The 26592-nt window shown below is 42.8% G+C and overlaps 1 protein-coding gene across 9 annotated transcripts in view; it reads right to left on the reverse strand.

The window, feature by feature from the left end:
* SYNGAP1 (synaptic Ras GTPase activating protein 1) overlaps nucleotides 1-26592 on the reverse strand; it is a 456710-nt gene that overhangs the window by 419967 nt on the left and 10151 nt on the right. Inside the window, exons 1-2 of one of the 9 annotated variants that reach the window (XM_073561320.1) lie at nucleotides 15084-15526; nucleotides 14600-14709 (exon numbers count right to left, since the gene is read on the reverse strand). The exons of 6 other annotated variants lie outside the window; for them this stretch is intronic. Coding sequence is in view for 1 of the 3 variants with exons in the window: in XM_073561317.1 (XP_073417418.1) it covers nucleotides 15084-15108 (25 nt within the window). In the remaining 2 variants the exon portion in view is untranslated. Of the gene's footprint in view, nucleotides 1-14585; nucleotides 14710-15083; nucleotides 15527-26592 lie in introns of those variants that run through there. 2 more of the 9 variants (XM_073561319.1, XM_073561317.1) reach the window with 2 other exon arrangements.

Genomic DNA, 26592 nt, shown 5'->3' on the forward strand with positions numbered 1-26592 from the left:
TAGGGAATCATGGTACTGGGGTCCGCAGCAGCCAAAACCGCTGCGGAACCGCAGCAAAATCCGCAGCATGTGCACACAGCCTTAGGGTTAGGGCTAGGGTTAGGGCTAGGGTTAGGGCTAGGGTTAGGGCTAGGGTTAGGGCTCAGATTAGGGTTAGGGGTGTGTTGGGGTTAGGGTTGGAGTTATAATTGGGGGTTTCCACTGTTTGGGCACATCAGGGGCTCTCCAAATGCAACATGGCGTCTGATCTCAATTCCAGCCAATTCTGAGTTGAAAAAGTCAAATGGTGCTCCTTCCCTTCCAAGCTCTGCCATGCGCCCAAACAGTGTTTTACCCCCACATGTAGGGTATCAGCCTACTCAGGACAAATTGCAAAACAATTTTTGGGGTCCAATTTCTCCTGTTACCCTTAGGAAAATAAAAAATTGGGGGCAAAAATATCATTTTTGTGGAAAAAAATGATTTTTTTATTTTCACGTCCGAGTGTTATAAACTTCTGTGAAGCACTTGGGGGTTCAAAGTGCTCACCACACATCTAGATAAGTTCCGTGGGGGGTCTAGTGTCCAAAATGGGGTCACTTGTGGGGAGTTTCAATAGTTTAGGTACATCAGGGGCTCTCCAAACGCACATGACACCCGCAGACCATTCCATCAAAGTCTGCATCCAAAACGTCACAGCTTCCCTTCCGAGCCCCGACGTGTGTCCATACAGTAGTTTTCTCCCACATATGGGGTGTCAGCGTACTCAGGCCAAATTGGACAACAACTTTTGGGGTCCAATTTCTCCTGGTACCCTTGGGAAAATAAAAAAATGGTGACTAAAAGATCATGTTTGTGGAAAAAATACGAATTTTTTATTTTCACGCCCGGGCGTTATAAACTTCTGTGAAGCACTGGGGCGTTCAAAGTGCTCACCACACATCTAGATAAGTTCCTTGGGGGGTCTAGTTTACAAAATGGTGTCATTTGTGGGGGGTTTCCACTGTTTAGGTACATTATGGGCTCTCCAAAGGCAACATGACACCCGCAGACCATTCCATCAAAGTCTGCATTCCAAAAAGTCACTACTTCCCTTCCGAGCCCCGACGTGTGCCCATACAGTAGTTTTCTCCAACATATGGGGTATCAGCATACTCAGGACAAATTGGACAACAACTTTTGGGGTCCAATTTCTCCTGGTACCCTTGGGAAAATAAAAAAATGGTGACTAAAAGATCATGTTTGTGGAAAAAATACGAATTATTTATTTTCACGCCCGGGCATTATAAACTTCTGTGAAGCACTGGGGGGGTCAAAGTGCTCACCACACATCTAGTTAAGTTCCTTAGGGGGTCTAGTTTCCAAAATGGTGTCATTTGTGGGGGGTTTCCACTGTTTTGGTACATCAGGAGTTTTCCAAACACGACATGGTGTCCGATCTCAATTCCAGCCAAAAACGTCAAATGGCGCTGCTTCCCTTCCGAGCTCTGCCATGCGCCCAAATAGTGATTTACCCCCACATGTGGGGTATCAGCGTACTCAGAACAAATTGCACAATAACTTTTACGGTCCTGTTACCCTTGGAAAAATAAGAATTGAGGGTGAAAAGATCATTTTTGTGGAAAAAATATGATTTTTTAATTGTATGGCTTTATGTTATAAACTTCTGTGAAGCCCATGGGGGTTCAAAGTTCTCACCACACATCTAGATAAGTTCCTTAGGGGGTCTAGTTTCCAAAATGGTGTCATTTGTGGGGGATTTCCACTGTTTTGGTACATCAGGGGTTTTCCAAACGCGACATGGTGTCCGATCTCAATTCCAGCCAAAAACGTCAAATGGCATTGCTTCCCTTCCGAGCTCTGCCATGCGCCCAAATAGTGGTTTACCTTCACATGTGGGGTATCAGCGTACTCAGGACAAATTGCACAATAACTTTTAGGGTCCTGTTACCCTTGGAAAAATAAGAATTGAGGGTGAAAAGATCATTTTTGTGGAAAAAATATGATTTTTTAATTGTACCGCTGTACGTTATAAACTTCTGTGAAGCCCTTGTGGGTTCAAAGTTCTCACCACATATCTAGATAAGTTCCTTGGGGGGTCTAGTTTCCAAAATGGGGTCACTTGTAGGGGGTTTCCACTGTTTAGGTACATCAGGGACTCTCCAAACGTGACATGGCGTCCGATCTGAATTCCAGCCAATTTTGCATTGAAAAAGTCAAACGGCGCTCCTTCCATTATGAGCTCTGCCATGCGCTGAAACAGTCGTTCCCCCCCACAAATCAGGTATCAGCGTACTCAGGACAAATTGCACAATAACTTTTGCAGTCCAATTTCTCCTGTTACCCTTGGTAAAATAAAAAAAATTGAACCTGAAGTATTTTTTTTGTGAAAAAAAGTTAGATGTTCATTTCTTTTTAAATATTCAAAAAAATTCCTGTGACGCACCTAATGGGTTAATAAACTTCTTGAATGTGGTTTTGAGCACCTTAAGGGGTTCAGTTTTTAGAATGGTGTCACTTTTGGGTATTTTCTATCATATAGACCCCTCAAAGTGGCTTCAAATGTGATGTGGTCCTAAAAATAAAATGGTGTTGTAAAAATGAGAAATCGCTGGTCAACTTTTAACCCTTATAACTTCCTAACAAAAAAAAATTTTGGTTCCAAAATTGTGCTGATGTAAAGTAAACATGTGGGAAATGTTACTTATCAAGTTTTTTGTGTGCCGTATCTCTGTGATTTAAGGGCATAAAAATTCAAAGTTGGAAAATTGCAAAATTTTCAAAATTTTTGCCAAATTTCCATTTTTTTCACAAATAAACGCAAGTTATTTGAATGAAATTTTACCACTAACATGAAGTACAATATGTCACGAGAAAACAATGTCAGAATCACCGGGATCCATGGAAGCGTTCCAGAGTTATGACCTCATAAAGGTACAGTGGTCAGAATTGTAAAAATTGGCCCGGTCATGAACGTGCAAACCACCCTTGGGGGTGAAGGGGTTAAACTAAAGATTGCCCCATCTGGAAATTCCCCCCCATTTACTTCCAGATTAGTATTATATTGATACAGACAATGCAATGAATCCTCCTCTTCATGCAGATGTGACATAGCCGTGTACCTGGGTAGAATCAGTGCTAAAAATGTGCATGCTTATTTGAGGATTTTTTGGTGAATTTGTCTCGGCTTTCATCTTCTGCACAACGAAGAGGGAAATGCCGACCATAAACTGACAGGTTGCAGATTTAATATCAGCACCACAGAAAAGTTTTGCTCATTTTTTTTGCACTGCATACTGATAACATTTGTTAAAATCTCACTGCAATGTATGCTGTAGATTTTCCGCCTGCAAATCTGGATGGAAAATTAACTATTTTCGTTGCAGTTTAAGCTGTAATTTTTGCACAGGAAAATTTAGCAAAGACCAGAACTGAAATGTCACATGTGTGAAACTAACTACCGATAAAAAATGAAAGCCACCCTCTCCCAGATTCAGACAAAAATCCTAAATAGATCAGATCTATAATAAAATTAAGTAAAAAGTTGAATTTCACGCTTCTTACTGTGTGTGTCGATGTGACATAACATTCCACAAACACAGTTTGGATAAAAAGTATCCATCAATGTGGTGCTAAAGAGGATCGCAAACTAAGGGGTCGGACAGGAACAGGACTGGGACAGAATTTTGGTGGTGAATATATTGCATTATTTTTTATTATACTGGTCCTTACAGGTCTGATTTATCAGGAATTTCATACTCAAGCATTTTACGCAATGATATATGACTTCCTGCTCGGCGATGATGATCCCCATCAGTATAAGGACGGTCTATCGGGGACAAGCAGATGATATTAGATTACATGTGCAGTGGAGCAGATAATGACTCCCGACTGCGCAGTATTAGGACATATATGTACATATACATCTATAGCAGCAAGCACGGACGCGGGATGCTGCAGTGACTTCCTATACCACACGTCACCGTAGGAGGTCCATTATCTCATATATACATCATATTAGTGGTATCGTTCCAGTAAGAGATTCCCAGCAGATTTCTTCTACAATAACATTCTCTGAACGCTCTCCTATCTGGCTGATCTCTATTGTACTGCTCATCCAGATCCAACGGGTTCACCAGAAATTCTAGGTGTGGAGAAGAAACCTGCATTATATTCATGATCTGAGCAAAATGGCAGCTTAAACTAAGTATTTCAGAAAAGAGATGAAGCACTTGGATAGGACATAACGTCTCTTGCTGAACAATGAGGTCAGATTGCAAAGACCCCACAAGAACATAGGGCCCTATTGAGCATTTTTCTGCACAGTGCTGCTCATACCCAGGTGTTGGGCGAAGAAATACATCCAAGCCTTAATCAACTGAATGGGTTGCAGTACCAGCACAGTGTCTGGCTGCTTGGCCATGGTGTGAAAATTCAGAAGGTCTTTAAGGGTCTGGTCCATATCCTTTGAGTGTTTCATGAAACATAGAATGATCGTGGCATTAACATCCTGACCTAGAGACCCAACTATACTGCCAAGTAATGGTCCTACAGAGGTGACAACCCAAAAGATGCCAAAAGGAATCAGGATGGGACTGGACCAACGTGGCTGCAGGGTTAGACTACACACAGGTAAACTTAGCTGACGGATCAACATACGTTTCCGTAGGTTGCCAATGTCAGCCTTGTGGTTGCCGGTGTTAGATGTGGTAGCAACATGTCCTCTCCTGTCCTATACAGTTTTGCACAACTAATTAAATACATTGACATGTTTTATCTGCCTAATTACATTCTGGCCAAAATTGGTGAATCACCTTTTAAGTGATGGTATAGTATAGTATTCTCCTGTTATGTGGGTGATATTGCGGATGGGAGAATTAATCCTGAAGCCATATTTCTGGAGACCACTGTCATAGGTCTTCTATTAAAAAAGGCCTGTTGTGACAGAGGCTAGCATGTGTTTTTATAACGGTTGGTCACTTGGTGCGCTGCAGTAATTGGATGTGAAGTTAGCACGTTTAAGTTCATCCCTTCCAGTGGGCCAGATATTGATGTTTTGGAGTAGATTAAATGTTTTTGTAGCATTTTTTTTTTTTAAGTGCAGTAACCAAACAGTTCTGTTTTGATATTCTCTGCGCTTTACAGCATTTATGTGGAGAGACAGGGGTAAGCAGGTGCACTGGTCGGCTGGCTCAAGACAAGGACCAGGGATCATCCCACTGAGCGCCTGCTTTACTTTTTTCTGTGGGCATTATATTACTCAGACAGCACAGGGTGAGGGTTAAACAGTGTGGCAATAATTTATTGAGCCACAAAACCGATGATAACACATAGAACAGTCCCAGCAAAATACCCAAGATGGTGCAAATTACAGCGTTTCACTTGTTTGCTGACTTGCCGGGATTAGAGCAGCTGCGACTTTGGAGCTTCCAGGGCCGATTACCCCCACCTGTTGCACACACACAGAGAGGAGGTAACGACAAGCTTAGGAAGCTGACAGTCCATTGAGGTATGAAACCAGGTGATTGGAGGGTCACAACCTAGCTTCTCCGATCATCTTCATGGAGCAAGGTGACCGGTGGGCCCCAATCTTGGCTTCCCCAATAGTATCTATGGGTTCAATGAAGGTCAGTGGAGCAGATCTGTACTCTTTAAGCCGGGGCCATGGTCCTCTAAGCTGGCATCCTGTAGAATGTGAAATCTGTGTCCCCCGTTTTGGAGACATGATGCCCTTGGCTGCTGTCTAGTAGAGTGTTCCTGGCTTTGGTTTTATAAAGAATCTCTGGTTCTCTGGATCTCTTGTTACCGAGACATATCCCCTTTATATAGTTCACCTCTGTTGTCCTTCAAGCCATCATCCAGAGTTCAAGAGGAAAGTGTGGGGAGATTAACTCGTATTTTTAAGTATTTAATCAATTTTTAATATTTAATCAGTTTTTAGTCCTTTGTTTTGCAAGTCAACAAGCCACAGGATCCCACACAATCAACATATTATCAAACATCTATTGTTCTATTACCCTACGTCTCTATCCCTCAAAGATAGCAGACAATGAGCTTGCAGCAAATAGCAACTCCAGAGTTAGGGTATGTGCAGACAATCAGGAACTGGCAGCACTTTGGATGCAGCGCTGGATGCTCGCTGCGTCCAAATCGCCGCTGGCTATTGAACGCAGGTGAATCCACATGTGTTCACTGAACCGTGTGAATTCATTGCGCTCAATACATAGTATGGGTGAAATTTTAGGCGTTTCCACAAGAGAAATTGAAATGCTGCAGTCTGTAGAAAGGTGCCACATGTCCGTCTCCGCGGGTGAGTCGCGGGCGTCTCTGGAAGCATAATGGGCATGGGATTCCTTTAAATCCCATACACTATACTGTAACATCTGGATGCTGCAGGTTGGACTCTGCAAAAGTACACAGCGTCCAACGAACAACGTTTACTGATTGTCTGCACATACCCTGATAGTCAATAGTCTGTGTTTTTTGATCAACCAAAAAAAAACACAAAAATTCAAAAGTCAACATAAAGATAATAACGTATGTCTCCTTGCCTACTGAATTTACATCTGGATAATTAAGATTAAATGTTATGTCGTCACAATTTATTTTACAAATTCATTAATTAAATATGTTTATTTTTTTATAGGTCTTTATTTTTAAACTGGGATTAGAATACTTATGCTTTTTTTTTTTTTCATTATTATTTACCCCCTATAGGGATTTGAAGCAACAATTATTTGATTGTTTATATTAATCAATGAAATACCACACCATTGTATTGCAGCATATAGAGAAAATGATGTTCTCCAATGAAACTTAGCCACGGTCTTAGTTTCATAAAAGTTTCATAAAATGCTGCACAAGGGTTAATGGTGGCCCAGGAAGATGCTCCATAGATAAAACCCCCCCATAAAATGCTGCACAAGGGTTAATTGTGGCCCAAGAAGATGCTCCATAGATAAAAAAAACAAACATAAAATGCTGCACAAGGGTTAATGGTGGCCCAACAAGATGCTCCATAGATAAAAAAAAAAAACATATGCTGCTGCACAAGGGTTAATGCTGGCCCAAGAAGATGCTCCATAAATACCCCCCATATATTGCTGCTGCTGCAATTTACCGGTCCCTGTACCATCGCTGAGCACCGCTCTGTCTCCCGGGTCTCTGCAGTGACTACGTCATCGAGCCCTCTGCTGAACGTCACAGCCAGAGGACCCGGAGACAGAGCGGTGCATGGCGGTGGAACGGGGACAGGTGAATATTGCACTGTTCCCCGTCATACTCACCCCCCCTGGTGCACGGTCTTCTCTGTAGCCCCTGCTTCTCCCACGGTCGTTTTCTTCCTGCGTTCAGCGGTCACGTGGTACCGCTCATTAAAGTCATGAATATGCGCATATTCATGACTTTAATGAGCGGTACCATGTAACCCTGAACACAGGCGCAGGAGACCTATGGAGAATCAGGGGCTGCAGAGACATGCCAGGAGGGGGTGAGTATGGTCTCTGACACCACCACGCCCCCTCCCCCGGTATATGACTCACGTATAAGCCGAGAGGGGGACTTTCAGCCTTAATAAATGGGCTGAAAATCTCGGCTTATACGCGAGTATATACGGTAACTATGGTGCAGCACACATAGAAAAAAGATATATAGGGATAATATGAACATGATGTTATTAATCACTATTCACATACCCATCCATAGACCTATCAATTTTTGTATAAGGATATAATAAAAAATTATAGTATTATATAATCACCATCCACATTGCCCATTCATAGAAAAATGTATAGATATATACAGGTGCTTCTCACAAAATTAGAATATCATCAAAAAGTTAATTCATTTCAATACAAAAAGTGAAACTCCTATATTATATAGAGTCATTACAAACAGAGTTATCTATTTAACGTGTTTATTTCTGTTAATGTTGATGATTGTGGCTTACAGCCAATAAAAACCCAAAAGTCATTATTTCAGTAAATTAGAATACTTTATAACACCAGCTGGAAAAAATGATTTTAAAATCCGAAATGTTGGCCTACTGAAATATATGTTCAGTAAACGAACTCAATACTTGGTCGGGGCTCCTTTTGCATCAATTACTGCATCAATGCAGCATGGCATGGAGGCGATCAAGCCTGTGGCACTGCTGAGGTGTTATGGAAGCCCAGGTTGCTTTGATAGCAGCCTTCAGCTCGTCTACATTGTTGGGTCTGGTGTCTCTCATCTTCCTCTTGACAATACCCCATAGATTCTCCATGGGGTTAAGGTCAGGTGAGTTTGCTGGCCAATCAAGCAGTGTTTGTAAACCAGGTATTGGTACTTTTGGTAGTGTGAAAACCACAGAAAGAGGAAAGAATCCTCCAATATTTGAGAAAAAAACAAAACAGGCAGAGATGCTTACTTGTATAAACAGGCCTCAATACAAATGCACTAACAGGGTGCAGCGGACCCAAGTAAAATGGCAACTGCACAGGTGCAATAATACCTAATGAAACAGCCAGCCTACAATCAGGGATTGGCCGTGTGGCACACCAGTGCAAAAAAATAATCCGTATGTGGCAATGTTCACACAGGGAATGCAGAGCATATGATTCACAGCCTCTTAGTAACACCATATAGGGGGGCTGCTCAGTGCTAACTATAATGCATCCCGTGTGAACAGAGGCCACAGTTTACAGAACCAGTTGGGTGCAGTATGGACAGGTGCCAAGTCCTACTGGAGAATAACATTTCCATCTCCAAAAAGCTTGTCGGCAGAGGGAATTATGAAGTGCTCTAAAATTTCCTGGTAGACGGCTGCACGGACTTTGGTCTTGATAAAACACAGTGGACCTACACCAGCAGATGACATGGCTCACCAAACCAACAGTGATTGTGGAAACTTTACACTAGACCTCCAGCAGCTTGGATTGTGGCCTCTCCACTCTTCCTCCAGACTCTGGGACCTTGATTTCCAAATGAGATGCAAAATTTACTTTCATCTAAAAACAACACCTTGGACCACTGACAACAGTCCAGTTCTTTTTCTCCTTGGCCCAGGTAAGACGCTTCTGGCGTTGTCTATTGGTCATGAGTGGCTTGACACAAGGAATGTAACACTTGTAGCCCATGTCCTGGATATGGCTGTGTGTGGTGGCTCTTGAAGCAATGACTCCAGCAGCAGTCCATTGCTTGTAAAGCTTCCCAAAATTTTTGAATGGCCTTTTCTTAACAATCTTTTCAAGGCTGCGGTTATCCCGGCTGCTTGTGCACCTTTTTCTACCACACTTTTTCCTTCCACTCAACTTCTTTAGCAATAAGCTTTTGTGGCTTACCCTCCTTGTGGAGTGTGTCAATCATTGCCTTGTGGTCATCTGTCAAGTCAGCCGTCTTCTCCATGACTGTGGTGCCTACTGAAACAGACTAAGGGACCTTTATAAACCCTTAGGAAGCCTTTGTAGGTGTTTTTTAACTAATTATTCTATTACTGAGATAAAGACTTTTGGGTTTTCATTGGCTGTAAGCCATAATCATCAACATTAACAGAAATAAATACGTGAAATAGATCACTCTGTGTGTAATGACACTATATATATGAGATTCACTATTTATATTGAAGAACTGAAATAATTTAACTTTTTGATGATATTCTAATTTTGTGAGAAGCACCTGTAATACAGAGGCAATGGTTATTCAAGTGCAAATAGAGGAACATCCATGAAAAGATTAGGTATAACACCAGAAATGGCAGCTTGAATACAATGCCAAGTATTGGTATCGTACCAAGAGATAAGGCTTTGCTGCAGAAAACAAAACGCTGAAAAAACACCTAGTGTGAACAAACCCTTATACTGTACTTACCTGTAGCATTTAACATGTGGTAACCTTATTATTGTATCAGTCTATATAGTATCTATTAATTCTGATATGGGACTATTTTGTCCTTCCCCGCCCATTCTCATTGTATGTACCGTATTTTGCGGATTATAAGATGCACCGGATTATAAGACGCATTCCAAATTTTGTGGAGACAAATAGGAAAAAAACATTTTTTTTTTAATAAAATGGTGGTGCCTCTTATAATCCATGCGCCTTATTGCTTACCGGGGGTGGTGGCTGCGGTGAAGTGGGATCCAGGGTCGCTGCTGGAGGATGCAAGAGTGGCGCGTTGCTGCAGGCTGGGATGAGGGAGTGTTTCGATGTGCGCCGCTGCGGTGAAAATGGCTGCGGTGCTCTGTGGGGCTTTTGTGAAAGCCCGAAGTCCCCCAGCATATCCATTACTGCGATGCATTGGCTTCCGGGGAGGTGCCTGCTCAGATTGAGATCTCGGCAACGAGATCTCAATCTGAGCATGCACCGCCCCCAACGGCCATTTTCCCGGAGGCCACCACATCGCAGTAATGGATGTGCGGGGCGCTCCGGTGCGAGATCGAGATCTCAATCTGAGCATGCGCCGACCCGTCGGGCATTTTTCCGGAGGCCACCGCATTGCAGTAATGAATTTGCAGGGGGACTCCAGGCTTTCACAAAATGCCGGTGGAGCTCCCCCCGCACCACAGAGCACCGCAGTCATTTTCACTCGCAGTGGCGCACATCGGAACACCCCCTCATTCCAGCCTGCAACGCGCCACTCTTTCTTCACCCAGCAGTGACCTTGGATCCTGCTCCACCGCGGCCAGTAAGGTATATCCGCATTATAAGGCGCACCCCCATTTCCCCCAAAAAAATATTTGGGAAAAAGTGCGTCTTATAATCCGAAAAAATACGGTATATTCGTCTGTGTGCTTTTATAATTGTCTTTAACTTGTTTTCACACTCTGTTACAATAAAGCCTTTTTTATACTTACTTTTTCAGTGTGTGCACTATGATACTGCGTCTCACCAAACATGGATTTGGTGAGAATTGCAATATATTCTATGGGATGTTATTTCAGAGACCAATATGTTGTGCATTATTTTTGCTGCTGTTAAGGACAGTTCAACATTCTGCTCTTTTTACCTGTGCTCACAGCCCCCTACATAAGGCCTTAACGGGGCCTTAAAGGGAAATTAACACCAAAATGTGGCATATTAAGCTGCCCCCAGGGTCCTGTTTTCATAACTTTATTCTGCGGGTCCGTATAAATACAGAGATACTAAATGTATACGGTTTTATGTTTCACTTTGTATTTTTAGAAGGAGCTGTGTCAGGGCTTATTTTTTGCAGGACAAGTTGTAGTTGTTAATGAAACTATTCCGGAACAGATCGTGTTCCAGACAATTCTTTGAGAGGCGAGATGAACTATAACCATCTATCCTGTTATTGTGTTTTATTCCCCCCGTGTTCACCACGCAGAATAAATAACATGATTAAGTTATAATTTTAGTTGTTACGGTTGCGAGTTATATTCTATCATTTTTGTGCATTAACATGACTTCTTAAATATATATTTTGTGTTGCTATGTTGAGCTACAACTTTTTATTTTTATGTCGATAGGGATTCACGAGGTCTTTATTTTTTTATTATTTTTTTTTGAGGGGGAGTAGTTTTCATTGGTACCAATACCAATTTAGGGTACATGTGACTTGTGATTGCTTTTGATCCCATTTGTTGGGAGGCAAAGTGATTTATAAAAAAACCAAAAAACAGCAATTTTCATTTGTTTGTACTTTTTTTTCGTTGTTCACTGTGCTGAACAGATGGTATAAATGTATTTGTAATCTGGATTGTTATAGACACCCAGATACAAATCTGTATAATTTACTTCATTTTTATTAAGGTTTTTGTTTATCCTAAAATCACATTTTTGGGAAAAAAATGTTTTTCTTTGTGCTGCCATCTTGAAAGAGCCATAACTTTGTTTTTTTCTTCAACAGAGTTGTGTGACGGTTTGATTTTCGTAAGACGATCTCTAGCTTTTACTAGTACAATTTTGGTGTTGATGTGTATTTTTGAATGCTTTTCTTTACAAAGCAAAAAAAAGAAAAAGTGAAAAAGTAAGGTGACCTGATAACAAAAAATAAAGAAATTCTGGCCTTCGGAGTTGCATGATATCCAGTATGTGATATCATTAAATTGCAGTATTTTAAGTAGAAACCGCTACTATGGATGAAATCTGTGGTATAAAGTCACATGCTAATGATTTCCTGAAATGTTGTTCTCAACACTAATATAGTAATCCACTGCAAATTTACTGCAGGCAATTGCACATGAAAAATCAGCTACGTGGCTGCAGACCACAACAGGTCCTATGAGTAGTCTAAACTGGCAGCAGTGTTTGTTTGGCGGCCCACCTGATGTAACTAGGGACCTCTCCCTAACAGGTGATGTTGCGTTTTACATCCTTCTGTCCTCCTGGGAGTTAAGAAGCTGTCAATGGAGTCTGATGGCAGCATACTTCCCTCTCCCCATTGAAAACACGTACGCTTGATAGAAGCAGGCGGGTAGGTCAATGAGAGGTAGGAAGCAACATCTGTCAGCTGTTTTCACCTTGACTCAGAACAGTTTTTAGAATAACTCTGTAATATTACCTGTGATTGAACACAATTTTTTCTTGTAGACACAGAGGCGCGTCCTGAACATACAGCAGTCTACATCCGCTGATCAGCGTAAAGCAAGTTTTAAATATGACCACCATGTTAAATTAAGTACAGCGGAAAGCCTCGACCACAAAATAGAACTAAAATACACATGATCTGACCATATTCCTAAACTTGGTCAGCGGTGATTTCTATAGGAAGTCTTTCGGGTCTTTTTATACCCACATCAACCCCGTTGCCTCAGTAAATATAGAATGAACCATGGATACACACTATATACAACATACAAATTAAATATTTCCAGGCTCCATTGCCGTCTACAGCGAAACACGCATGGAGGCTGCTCGATGTCGGATACACAGCCATGGACATTCGCAGCAGGGACTGACGTGAGCTCCACAGGACCCCGGACCCTTCAGTTCATCAGTTTGGAAATAAGTAACTTCCAAATCATCTGCAGGACTCTATACACCAGAAATAACGCTAATGAGCAAATCAGAAGATCTACAGCCACAAAGTGTCACAAATCACGAGCACCCGCCCATCAGGAGCCTTACACAAATTGTAATCGATGGCAGATGCTAGCTTTAAGCAGGTTCTGTCACCAGAGACCGAGGGCTTGAAGCAAAAGAAACCTCTGCGGTCCCACAAATGCTGTTGGAACCAACACTGACAGCAAGCATAGATTGTGAAAATGGTCAAAAACACAGTTGTAGAACTTTTTATTACATGACGATTATAATCAAACATGGCCGATCCCCACAGGGAGGTCCGACTGTCCCTTACTACCAGGCACGGACTGGGGCTGAAATTCAGCCCTGGCATTTGAAATCACACAAGCCCATGCTCTCCCCGTCCCCAAGCACCAGATGGGATATATTACTAATATTACCATGGATGGAGGAAAGCAAGATTTACTACAAGACCAATGTTTCTAATGATACCCGTGGCCTGCTTGGGTAAGTGACGGAGCCAACGACACTGTGATCCGTCACAACTCTTAACAGAATTGATGTCTTGAGAACACCGATTCTGTTAACAATGTAGCAGAAAAAGCAGCCCACAACCAGACAGGTTCTTCTGGCATTTTCCAGAATTGCCAAATGGCCAGTCCAGTCCTGTTAACTACACATTAGATCAGGACCCCAGGGTTCTCCAGCTGTTAGGGCTTGCTCACACTAGTGTATAACACGGCCGTGTGCACTCTGATGGGGCAGTGCAGATCAGTGATGTCATCTGAGGGCAGTCAGAGATCCTTGGACCCAGAGAATGGAGAAATTAACTTCTCCGTACCTGTGATATGACCCTCACATGCGACGGAATCGGATCACAGTAAGGTGACGCTCGGATCAATCTCTGACAAAGTTTGATCTGAGTGGCATTAGCATAATCACCCCAATTCTCTCACATGGGAGAATCGATGGCCGAGTGACCTCAGTCTTAGAAACATGACAACTCACATCATTCTCTCACAGCTACAGGTAGAGAATTGTAATACATGGAGATTATTACAGTAACAAATCATCAACACATAAGCTAAGAATCACAAGATCCACTGATAGGAGCTTAACAAATGTATGTTACCTCGAAATATCTCTTATTTCTCGGTATATTCATAAAACTAATTCACGGGAAGACATTGGTGACCTCTGCACATATCTGAATAATAATAAGTCCTTAAAAATGAACTAAATGATAAATGTAACCAGGGTCCTGTGGCTGTGGGACCCTGCAGTCCCATGGCAATAGGCCCCTGACAATGACTTCTGCTATTGTGGCTCCTCGGTAATAACGGCCTGTAGATTTCGTTCCATCATAATCCAGCGCATACATGATGGACATTACACAATAAAGCCATAAAAGATACATTGTCGGCCATTACTGATGTCATGCCTCTAGGCCTGGCCAGCCCATATTACCATACTGTAAGTTCACTGCACCACATCACCCCCAACAGTATAAATGTATTAGCATCATATAGAGATATGGAGCCTCCAAGGCAACAATGAGGAAGATGATGATGACAGAGCGGACTTTAGGAGCCAGTTTCACTATTTCAGGGTCTCTCTATTAAAACTTTTAAAGACTAAATAGAAAATACCCCACAATGACTACCCGGGCTCTGGGATGAGTCCAGCCCTGATGATGAAGATGATGGTGGACCTGGAATTTCCTACAGTAAGAAAAGCACAAGCCTCAGAGACTGGTAACTGCAGCAATAAGTTCTGAAATGAGAGGAGACAATCATCAGATCAGGAAACAGTCATCATTCTCCTCCATTATCTATCATTTGGAAAGGATTGAGATCATGGTCGCTAGCACTGCCGTTATTACAGCTTTACCAACATCCTACACAACCGAGGAAAAAAACAATATCATCACGACACTGAGGAGCAGAAGTAATGGGAGAGTCTGGGAAGCGCCAGGCGGGCGACATGGGCAGCCGGAGAAAGTTTGAGAGACACAACAACATAGACGAATAAACTGACGCAGAAGGCAAGTTCCGAAAGAGCCAGAGTTTTAGGAACAGCCAAAAAGGAGGTAGGGGGTCACACAGGGTCAGGTTTTAGGGGGTTGAGGACACAGTGGCAATGTTTACCTCTGAAGGGAGCATAGAACATCATTCCACAGCTAAGACGGAAATCTGGACATAGAAAGTCCCCCGGAGAAGACACCGGGAGGAGGAAAGAAGTCTGATCACATTGAGGAGAGGAGGGTTCACTGCAGGAGAAAGCGAGGAATGGAGACGGAAGGGAAGATGGAGTGAAGGAGACGGGGAGATGATGAGGATGGGATGGAGGGGCTCCGTACAATGGAGGGAAAAGCAGGCACCAGGAGCCAGAGAGAGAAATCCTAATTACACATACAGGAGGCGATGGAGGGCAAATTAAGAAAAAAAGAGGGTGTTCAATTAAAAGGAGGAAAAAGAAGGAGTCTTAATGGTAGGGAGGGGGCCAAAAAAAGGAAGAAGACGGGGGAGAGAAAAGGGGAAGAGGGGAGGAGAAGAGGAGATATTGTCTATAAAAAAAAAAAAAAAAAAGAAAAAAAAAGAAAAAAAAGAAAAAAAGAAACCCAGGCCGTCAGGTTTTGCAGCTGGAAATGTAAAGAGAGGGAGGGGGAAGAAGAAGAGGAGGGAAACGGGAGAGATGGAGAGAGCGGAGGAGGAGGATACTCGCAATGAGATGCTGCATCAGATAGAGGAGGAGGAGAGACAAGGGAAAGACGACAGGGGACGGAGGGACGTCTAAATCTGCATCCATTAGTTGTGCATCACTGAGCCCAAGAGCTGACCATCTAACAGGATGAAAAAAAGAGCCGCAGCCTCAGGACAATCAGACCCAACATCTCCTGTGGATATAATCATCGCCAGGCACCAGAATCCGAACCCCTCCATACACTGAACCCCAGTGGAAAGGGTGGGCAAAATAAAGCAAAATTATAGCAAAAAGAATATAAAGAGCAGGACAATATAATAGTGACATCAACATACACATATATATATATATATATATATATATATATATATATATATATATATATATATATATACACACACACACACACACACACGTGGTCAAAATTGCTGGCACCCCTCATTTAATGACAGAAGACCCCACAATGGTAACAGAAGTAACTTGAAAGTAACAATAAATCAAAAATCTATGATAATGAACAAAAGAAAGTCAGACATTGCTTTTCAACCATGCTTCCACAGAATTTAAAAAAAAAATAAAACTAATGAAATATGCCTGGACAGAAATGTTGGTACCCCTGTAAATAATGTCACAAAAAGGACATGTTAAATCACGGGGGGTCCACTAATTAGCATCACAGGTGTCTACAATCTTGGAATCAGTGAGTGGCCTGTATAGAGGGCTACAGATACTCACTGTGCTGTTTGGTGACATGGTGTGTATCACACTCAACATGGACCAGAGGAAGCGAAGGAGTTGTCTCAGGAGATTAGAAAGAAAATTATAGACAAACATGTTAAAGGTAAAAGTTATAAGACGACCTCCAAGCGGCTTGATGTTCCTGTGACTACAGTTGCACATATTATTCAGAAATTTAAGCTCCATGGGACTGTAGCCAACCTCCCTGGACGTGGCCGCAGGAGGAAAACTGATGACAAATCAAAGAGATGGACAATACGAATGATAACAAAAGAGCCCAGAAAAACTTCTAAAAAAATTAAAGGTGAACTTCAAGCTCAAGGAACATTAGTGTCAGATCGCACCATCCGTCAAATGAGCCAAAGTGGACTTGACGGGAGACGACCAAGGAGGACGCCATTGTTGAAAAAAAATAAAAAAAAGCCAGACTGGAATTTGCCAAACTACATTTTGACAAGCCACAAAGCTTCTGGGAGAATGTCCTATGGACACATGAGACAAAAATGGAACTTTTTGGCAAGGCACATCAGCACTATGTTCATAGATGGAAAAATGAAGCATTTCAAGAAAAGAACAGTCCCTACTGTGAAACATGGAGGGGGCTCTGTTATGTTCTGGGGCTGCTTTGATGCATCTGGCACAGGGTGTCTAGAATCTGTGCAGGGTACAATGAAATCTCAAGACTATCAAGAGATTCTAGAGAGAAATGTGCTGCCCAGAGTCAGAAAGCTGGGTCTCAGTCGCAGGTCATGGGTCTTGCAACAGGATAATGACACAAAACACACAGCTAAAAACACCCAAGAATGTCTAAGAGGAAAACATTGGACTATTCTGAAGGGTCATTCTATGAGCCCTGACCTAAATCCTATAGAGCATCTTTGGAAAGAACTGAAACATGCCATCTGGAATAGGCAACCTTCAAACGTTAGGCAACTTTAGCAGTTTGCTCTTGAGGAGTGGGCCAAAATACCTGTCGAGAGGTGCAGAGGTCTCATTGACAGTTACAGGAATTGTTTGATTGCAGTGATTGCATCAAAAGGTTGTGCAACAAAATATTATGTCACGGGTACCATCATTTCTGTCCAGCCCTATTTCATGAGTTTTATTTTTTTTTATTTTGTGGAAGCATGGTTTAAAAGCAATGTCTGACTTTCATTTGTTCATTTTCATAGATTTTTTATCTATTACTTTTGTCAGATTCAAGCTATTTCTGTGACCGTTGTGGGTTTTTCTGTCATTAAACGAGGGGTACCAACAATTTTGACCACGTCTGCATTGTAAGACAGTGCTATCTGCATATGTTGGGGGACACTCGCTTGGCAATGGGATTAAGGCACACAGGCACGTTTTTCCACTTAAACAGTCTATTCAGGTTTATTTTACTCAGCATAAACCGCCATGTTACACATCACACACATAGTCCATAGCACTTCCTAGTACATAGCTTAACTCTCAGTCCCTAAACACGCCGGACTTCTTTGTCTAGTTAACGTGGGCGACTGCACGCTGAACAGTCCATTAATGTCCACGGAAAACAACAGGCACCAACACACGACATTAAGTTGCAGTCTCTAAACATGCTGGACCTTACTCTGTCCAGTTACCATGGGTGAACGCACAGTTCATAAAAATTAATAGAACATCATAGGCACTAACAGTCTGTTTAAAAGGCAGATAATTGTCTGCTCATAACCCCCTTGTCTGGAGTTACCTTACAGGGGCTCCTGCTCCACACACTGAGTCCTCATCAGTCCTCTCTCCCAGGGAAACTGCCTTACTGGGATCACCGTCCTTGCGACCAAGGGCTCTCCCGACAAGTTCAGACCCTCAGAAGGTCGGTAGCTTCCCCAATGCAATGCCGTCACAGACTCTGCACACACCTGGTCTCACCATGTGCTCTTCAGGAATCTTGTCCCCACGTGGGACCTTCCAACACAGCGACCTTGCAGGTCCATGACCTCTCCATGTGCTATTCAGAACGTCTGTCCACTCATAGGACTGCCCAACACACAGGCCTTCAGGTCCATGGCCTCTCCATGTGCTCTTCAAGAATCCGGTCCTACTCCCAGGACTTTCCAACACACAGGCCATTAAGAACCTCGCAACTCTGACCATGTGATCAGACTTCAGTCACATTATATCACTGTAGCCACCCCCATAGGTGGGAGGTGTGTGTGGTTAGCCAGTCCCACCCAGCTCACCGACTAACCCTGTAAGCCCCCCCTTAAAACTAAACAAACACTTGTGGGACTATAGCTCCCAGAACAACATTTCGGGCTTACAGCGCAGAGGACATCCTCCTTCTCTGCGACACATACCGGCCATTCACAATGACGCCAGTCACTGTCTCACCATCACAGTTACTCGTGTGACTGCCACGCACTCCCATGGCCTCAATACGCCTTCGTGTGTATCCTGAGAAGAACATATAGTGCCCCCTAGCTGTAACAGGAGTCACTGCTACACAGTATATACAGCTCTGGCAAAAATTAAGAGACCACGCCACAGTTTTATAAAAATCAGCTTCTCTACATGTCTGACAGCCATTCCATTCCAGTGTCAGTTGAATTCCAAACAGAGTACACCTCATTCTACTTAATGTGCTTCTGATTAGGTGATCACCTGAACCAAATCTTATTTAAAGAAGGAAAGTATAAAATACCCTGCTGTGGTGTTTACAGTAATCTTGCAATAGGACAAGCTGGATGGCAAAACAAGTGCTAGTAATATCCCAAAAGTAATAGGAATGAAGAAATAACTTTTAACCATGTCAAAGGAGTTGAAAAGAAAATTCTTGAGTGAGGAAAAGAACGGCTCAATTCTGGCTTTACTAGAAGAGGGATACAGTGAGCGTCATGTTGCCGCCATCCTTAAGGCTAAGTGCACACGTACCGGAACTCTCGCGGAAATTACCGCGAGAATTCCGGAATTCCAGTCCGCGGGAAAATCGCATTTTAAATTCCCGCGATTTTCCCGCGGGAAAACTAGCATTTTGCAAGCGTAATTAGCTTGCAAAATACTAGCGTTTTCCAAGCGATCTGTAGCATCGCTTGGAGAACTGATTGACAGGTTGGTCACACTCGTCAAACATAGTTTGACGAGTGTGACCAACTTTTTACTACTGAGGCTGCCTATGCAGCATCAGTAGTAAAAGATAGAATGTAAAAAAAAAACAAAAAACGGTGTTATTCTCACCCTCCGACGTCCCGCGCATCCGTTCCCAGTAATCCTTTGCGAAAATGCCCGCGATGACGTCAGTTCTCGCGGGATCGCGACGTCTCGCGGTGATTCGCGATGACGTCGCGCGAATGACCGCGAGACTTCGCGATCCCGCGAGAACGGACGTAATCGCGAGCATTTTCGCAAAGGACTACTGGGACCGGAGCGTGAAGAGAAGCGGGAAGGCTGCGCGGGATGTCGGAGGGTGAGAATAACAATATTTTTTATTTTAAATTCTATTTTTTACAGGGATATGGTACCCACAGCCCGGAGGACAGTCTCCTCTCCTCCGGACCATGGGTACCATCCGCAATTGTTCTGCTTACTTTCCGCATGGTGTGCACAGCCACATGCGGGAAGTAAGCGGAACAATGCATTCCTATGGGTGCGGGATCGCCGCGATTCCGCAAATTAATGAGCATGCTGCGGTTTTTACCGCGAAGCGATTCCGCCGCGGTAAAAACCGCAGCATTAGCACAGCATTGCGGAATCCCATAGGAATGCATGGGATGCTTATTTTTCGCGTTTTCGCGGCAAAATCGCGCGGTTAAAACCGCCGCGGAAACGCGAAAAAAATGCAACGTGTGAACTCAGCCTAAATGGCTGTCTATTACAACAACGTCAGGCAGCAGACATTGGGGACAACAAAGCTACAGACCGGCAGAGGGTGAAAACGACTCTTCACAGACCGAAATGACTGTTATCTTATTTGAATGTCACTCAGCACCTGCAGGATGACGTCAAGTGACCTACAAAAGAAATGGCAAATGGCAGCTGGAGTGAATTGCATGTCAAGAACAGTTCGTAACAGGCTCCTAGAGGCAGGGCTCAAGTTATGTAAAGCTAGAAAAAAGCCTTTCATCAATGAGAAGCAAAGGAGAGCCAGGCTGAAGTTTGCCAAAGACCATAAGAATTGGACCATAGAGGACTGGAGTAAGGTAATCTTCTCTGATGAGTCTAATTTTCAGCTTTGCCCAACACCTGGTCGTTTAATGGTTAGACGGAGACCTGGAGAGGCATACAAGCCACAGTGTCTTGCACCCACTGTGAAATTTGGTGGAGGATCGGTGATGATCTGGGGATGTTTCAGCAAGGCTGGAATTGGGCACATTAATCTTTGCGAAGGACGTATGAATCAAGCCGCATACAAGGTTATTCTGGAAAAACAGTTGATTCCTTCTGCTCAAGCAATGTTCCCCAACTCTGAGGACTGGTTTTTTCAGCAAGACAATGTGCCATGCCACATAACTACACTACCGTTCCAAATTTTGGGGTCACTCAGACAATTTTGTGTTTTTCATGAAAATTCATACTTTTATTAATCAAATGAGTTGCCAAATGAATTTAAAATCTAGTCCAGACATTGACAAGGTTTGAAACGAAGGTTTTTATTTGAAATAATAATTTTCTACTTCAAACTCTGCTTTCGTCAAAGAATGCTCCCTTTGTAGCAATTGCAGCATTGCAAACCTTTGGCATTCTAGCAGTTAATTTGCTGAGGTAATCTGGAGAAATTTCACCCCATGCTTCTAGAAGCCCCTCCCACAAGTTGGTTTGGCTTGATGGGCACTTTTTGCGTACCATATGGTCAAACTGCTCCCACAACACCTCAATGGGGTTGAGATCTGTTGACTGCACTGGCCACTCCATTACAGATAGAATACCAGCTGCCTGCTTCTTCCCTAAATAGTTCTTGCATAATTTGGAGGTGTGCTTTGGGTCATTGTCCTGTTGTAGGATGAAATTGGCTCCAATCAAGCGCTTTCCTCAGGGTATGGCATGGCATTGCAAAATGGAGTGATAGCCTTCCTTATTCAATAACCCTTTTACTTTGTGCAAATCTCCCACTTTACCAGCACCAAAGCAACCCCAGACCATCACATTACCTCCACCATGCTTGACAGATGGCGTCAGGCACTCTTCCAGCATCTCTTCAGTTGCTCTGCGTCTCACAAATGTTCTTCTGTGTGATCCAAACACCTCAAACTTTAATTCGTCTGTCCATAACACTTTTTTCCAATCTTCCTCTGTCCAATGTCTGTGTTCTTTTGCCCATATTAATATTTTCCTTTTATTAGCCAGTCTCAGATATGGATTTTTGCCACTATGCCCTGAAGGCCAGCATCCCGAAGTCGCCTCTTCACTGTAGACGTTGACACTGGCATTTTGCTTGCACTATGTAATGAAGATGCCAGTTGAGGACCTGTGAGGCGTCAATTTCTACAGACTCTAATGTACTTGTCTTGTTCCTCAGTTGTGCATTGGTGCCTCCCACTTCTCGTTCTACTCTGGTTAGAGCCTGTTTGTGCTCTACTCTGAAGGGAGTAGTACACACCGTTATAGGAAATCTTACGTTTCTTGGTAATTTCTCGCATGGAATAGCTTTCATTTCTAAGAACAAGAATAGACTGTTGAGTTTCACATGAAAGTTCTTTTCTTCTGGCTATTTTGAGAGTTTAATGGAACCAACAAATGTAATGCTCCAGATTCTCAACTAGCTCAAAGGAAAGTCAGGTTTATAGTTTCTCTAATCAGCCAAACTGTTTTCAGCTGTGCTAACATACTTGCACAAGGGTTTTCAAGGGTATTTGAACCATCCATTAGCCAGTTAGCAAACACAAAGTACCATAAGAACACTGGAGTGATGGTTGTTGGAAATGGGCCTCTATACACCTATGAACATATTGCATTACAAACCAGACGTTAGCTGCTAGAATAGTCATTTACCACATAAACAATGTATAGAGTATATTTCTGAATCATTTAATGTTAGCTTCATTGGAAAAAACTGTGCTTTTCTTTCAAAAATAAGGAAATTTCTAAGTGACCCTAAACTTTTACACGGTAATGTAGGTCAATCAATGTGTGGATGAAGAACCACCACATCAAATCCCTGTCATGGCCAGCTCAATCTCCAGACCTGAACCTCATTGAAAACCTCTGGAATGTAATCAAGAGGAAGATGGATGGTCACAAGCCAACAAAGAATGGCTTAAATTTTTGTACCAGGAGTGGCATAAGGTCACCCAAAAGTAATGTGAAAGACTGGTGTAAAGCATGCCAAGACACATGAAAGCTGTGATTAAAAATCATGGTTATTCCACAAAATACTGATTTCTGAACTCTTCCTGCATTAAAACATTAGTATTGTTGTTTCTAAATAACTATGAACTTGTTTCCTTAGCATTATTTGAGGTCTGCAAGCACTGCATTTTTTTGTTATGCTGACCATTTCTCATTTTCTGAAAATGAATACAAAATTTATTGCTTGGAAATTCGAAGACGTTGTCAGTAGTTTATAGAATTAAAAAAGCAATTTACATTTTACTCAAAAATATACCTATAAAGAGAGAAATCAGACAAACTGAAAATTTTGCAGTGGTTTCTTAATTTTTGCCAGGGCTGTATATATATACAGTGGGGCAAAAAAGTATTTAGTCAGTCAGCAATAGTGCAAGTTCCACCACTTAAAAAGATGAGAGGCGTCTGTAATTTACATCATAGGTAGACCTCAACTATGGGAGACAAACTGAGAAAAAAAATCCAGAAAATCACATTGTCTGTTTTTTTTTCATTTTATTTGCATATTATGGTGGAAAATAAGTATTTGGTCAGAAACAAAATTTCATCTCAATACTTTGTGATATATCCTTTGTTGGCAATGACAGAGGTCAAACGTTTTCTGTAAGTCTTCACAAGGTTGCCACACACTGTTGTTGGTATGTTGGCCCATTCCTCCATGCAGATCTCCTCTAGAGCAGTGATGTTTTTGGCTTTTCGCTTGGCAACACGGACTTTCAACTCCCTCCAAAGGTTTTCTATAGGGTTGAGATCTGGAGACTGGCTAGGCCACTCCAGGACCTTGAAATGCTTCTTACGAAGCCACTCCTTCGTTGCCCTGGCGGTGTGCTTTGGATCATTGTCATGTTGAAAGACCCAGCCACGTTTCATCTTCAATGCCCTTGCTGATGGAAGGAGGTTTGCATTCAAAATCTCACGATACATGGCCCCATTCATTCTTTCATTTACCCGGATCAGTAGTCCTGGCCCCTTTGCAGAGAAACAGCCCCAAAGCATGATGTTTCCACCACCATGCTTTACAGTAGGTATGGTGTTTGATGGATGCAACTCAGTATTCTTTTTCCTCCAAACACGACAAGTTGTGTTTCTACCAAACAGTTCCAGTTTGGTTTCATCAGACCATAGGACATTCTCCCAAAACTCCTCTGGATCATCCAAATGCTCTCTAGCAAACTTCAGACGGGCCCGGACATGTACAGGCTTAAGCAGTGGGACACGTCTGGCACTGCAGGATCTGAGTCCATGGTGGCGTAGTGTGTTACTTATGGTAGGCCTTGTTACATTGGTCCCAGCTCTCTGCAGTTCATTCACTAGGTCCCCCCGCGTGGTTCTGGGATTTTTGATCACCGTTCTTGTGATCATTCTGACCCCACGGGGTGGGATTTTGCGTGGAGCACCAGATCGAGGGAGATTATCAGTGGTCTTGTATGTCTTCCATTTTCTAATTATTGCTCCCACAGTTGATTTCTTCACTCCAAGCTGGTTGGCTATTGCAGATTCAGTCTTCCCAGCCTGGTGCAGGGCTACAATTTTGTTTCTGGTGTTCTTTGACAGCTCTTTGGTCTTCACCATAGTGGAGTTTGGAGTCAGACTGTTTGAGGGTGTGCACAGGTGTCTTTTTATACTGATAACAAGTTTAAACAGGTTCCATTACTACAGGTAATGAGTGGAGGAAAGAGGAGACTCTTAAAGAAGAAGTTACAGGTCTGTGAGAGCCAGAAATCTTGTTTGCTTGTTTCTGACCAAATACTTATTTTCCACCATAATATGCAAATAAAATGAAAAAAAAACAGACAATGTGATTTTCTGGATTTTTTTTTCTCAGTTTGTCTCCCATAGTTGAGGTCTACCTATGATGTAAATTACAGACGCCTCTCATCTTTTTAAGTGGTGGAACTTGCACTATTGCTGACTGACTAAATACTTTTTTGCCCCACTGTATATATATATATATATATATATATTTATATATATACCGTATATATATATATATATACAGTATATATATCAGTGTGCACAGTATACAGAGAGGAGTATGTAATAGATACAATTATATCAATATACACAAGTGAGAGAGGTATACAGACATGTAGACATATCCCCATATATACGTACAAGATCAAAGCAATCAGATAAATATCTAATATATAAAGCTCAATGTGGATGTGTGTGTATGTATGTATGTATGTGTGTGTGTGTGTGTATGTCCGGGATTGGCATCCGCACTGTCGCAGCTACAGCCACAAAATTTGGCACAGTCACACGTCTGGACCCCGAGAGCGTCCTAGGCTATGTTGTGAGGTGAAATTTTAACCCCGCGCGTTCCAATTCACCAAACAATCTTGCCCCTATCTACATAATGGGGAAAAAGTAAAAGGAAAAGTGTTGCAGGCAAATTGACAGCTGCCAGATGTGAACAAGGGGGACTGAAAGAATGAGAGCGATGGCACCAAAGAGTATATACCATACAGTTGCTAAGGTGGGGCCCTGACATGGGATACTCGCCACACACGGGGATATGAACACACACACAAAATGCGCCACACACTACCACGTGCTTCAACACATACCACCCTCAGCACACATTTCACCACACATACACCAACCTCGCCACATAAAAGTCACCACTCAAAAGTCGCCACGCTGTCCCAGAGCTGTTTAAAAGATGAAAAATGAGCTGTGATTGGTTGCTATCAGCAACAGTTTTCTTTGTAGATAGTTGTGGTAACTGAGGCCTATTATTCTTATCGTTTCTATGGTGTTATCGTCTATTAGGTACATGGCTCAGCAGTCAGTAGCACACATGACAGGATTAGATACACAGCTCAGCAGTCAGTATCACACAGGATAGGATTAGATACACAGCTCAGCAGTCAGTAGCACACATGACAGGATTAGGTACACGGCTCAGCAGTCAGTATCACAGAGGAGAGGATTAGATACACAGCTCAGCAGTCAGTATCACACAGGAGAGGATTAGATACACGGCTCAGCAGACAGTATCACACAGGATAGGAATAGATACACGGCTCAGCAGGCAGTATCACACAGGATAGTATTAGATACATGGCTCAGCAGTCAGTATCACACAGGAGAGGATTAGATACACAGCTCAGCAGTCAGTATCACACAGGAGAGGATTAGACACACGGCTCAGCAGTCAGTATCACACAGGATAGGAATAGATACACTGCTCAGCAGTCAGTATCACACAGGATAGGATTAGATACACGGCTCAGCAGGCAGTATCACACAGGATAGTATTAGATACATGGCTCAGCAGTCAGTATCACACAGGATAGGATTAGACAAACGGCTCAGCAGTCAGTATCACACAGGATAGGATTAGATACACGGCTCAGCAGTCAGTATCACACAGGAGAGGATTAGATACACGGCTCAGCAGACGGTATCACACAGGATAGGAATAGATACACGGCTCAGCAGGCAGTATCACAAAGAATAGGATTGGATACACGGCTCAGCAGTCAGTGTCACACAGGAGAGGATTAGATACACGGCTCAGCAGTCAGTATCACACAGGATAGGATTAGATACACAGCTCAGCAGTCAGTATCACACAGGAGAGGATTAGTTACACGGCTCAGCAGACAGTATCACACAGGATAGGAATAGATACACGGCTCAGCAGGCAGTATCACACAGGATAGTATTAGATACATGGCTCAGCAGTCAGTATCACACAGGATAGGATTAGATACACGGCTCAGCAGTCAGTATCACACAGGATAGGATTAGATACACGGCTCAGCAGTCAGTATCACACAGGAGAGGATTAGATACACAGCTCAGCAGTCAGTATCACACAGGAGAGGATTAGATACACGGCTCAGCAGACAGTATCACACAGGATAGGATTAGATACACGGCTCAGCAGTCAGTATCACACAGGAT

The sequence above is a fragment of the Dendrobates tinctorius genome, unplaced genomic scaffold (genome assembly GCF_039654945.1).
Source record: "Dendrobates tinctorius isolate UK_male_01 unplaced genomic scaffold, ASM3965494v1 ptg000315l, whole genome shotgun sequence".
NCBI lineage: Eukaryota > Metazoa > Chordata > Amphibia > Anura > Dendrobatidae > Dendrobates > Dendrobates tinctorius.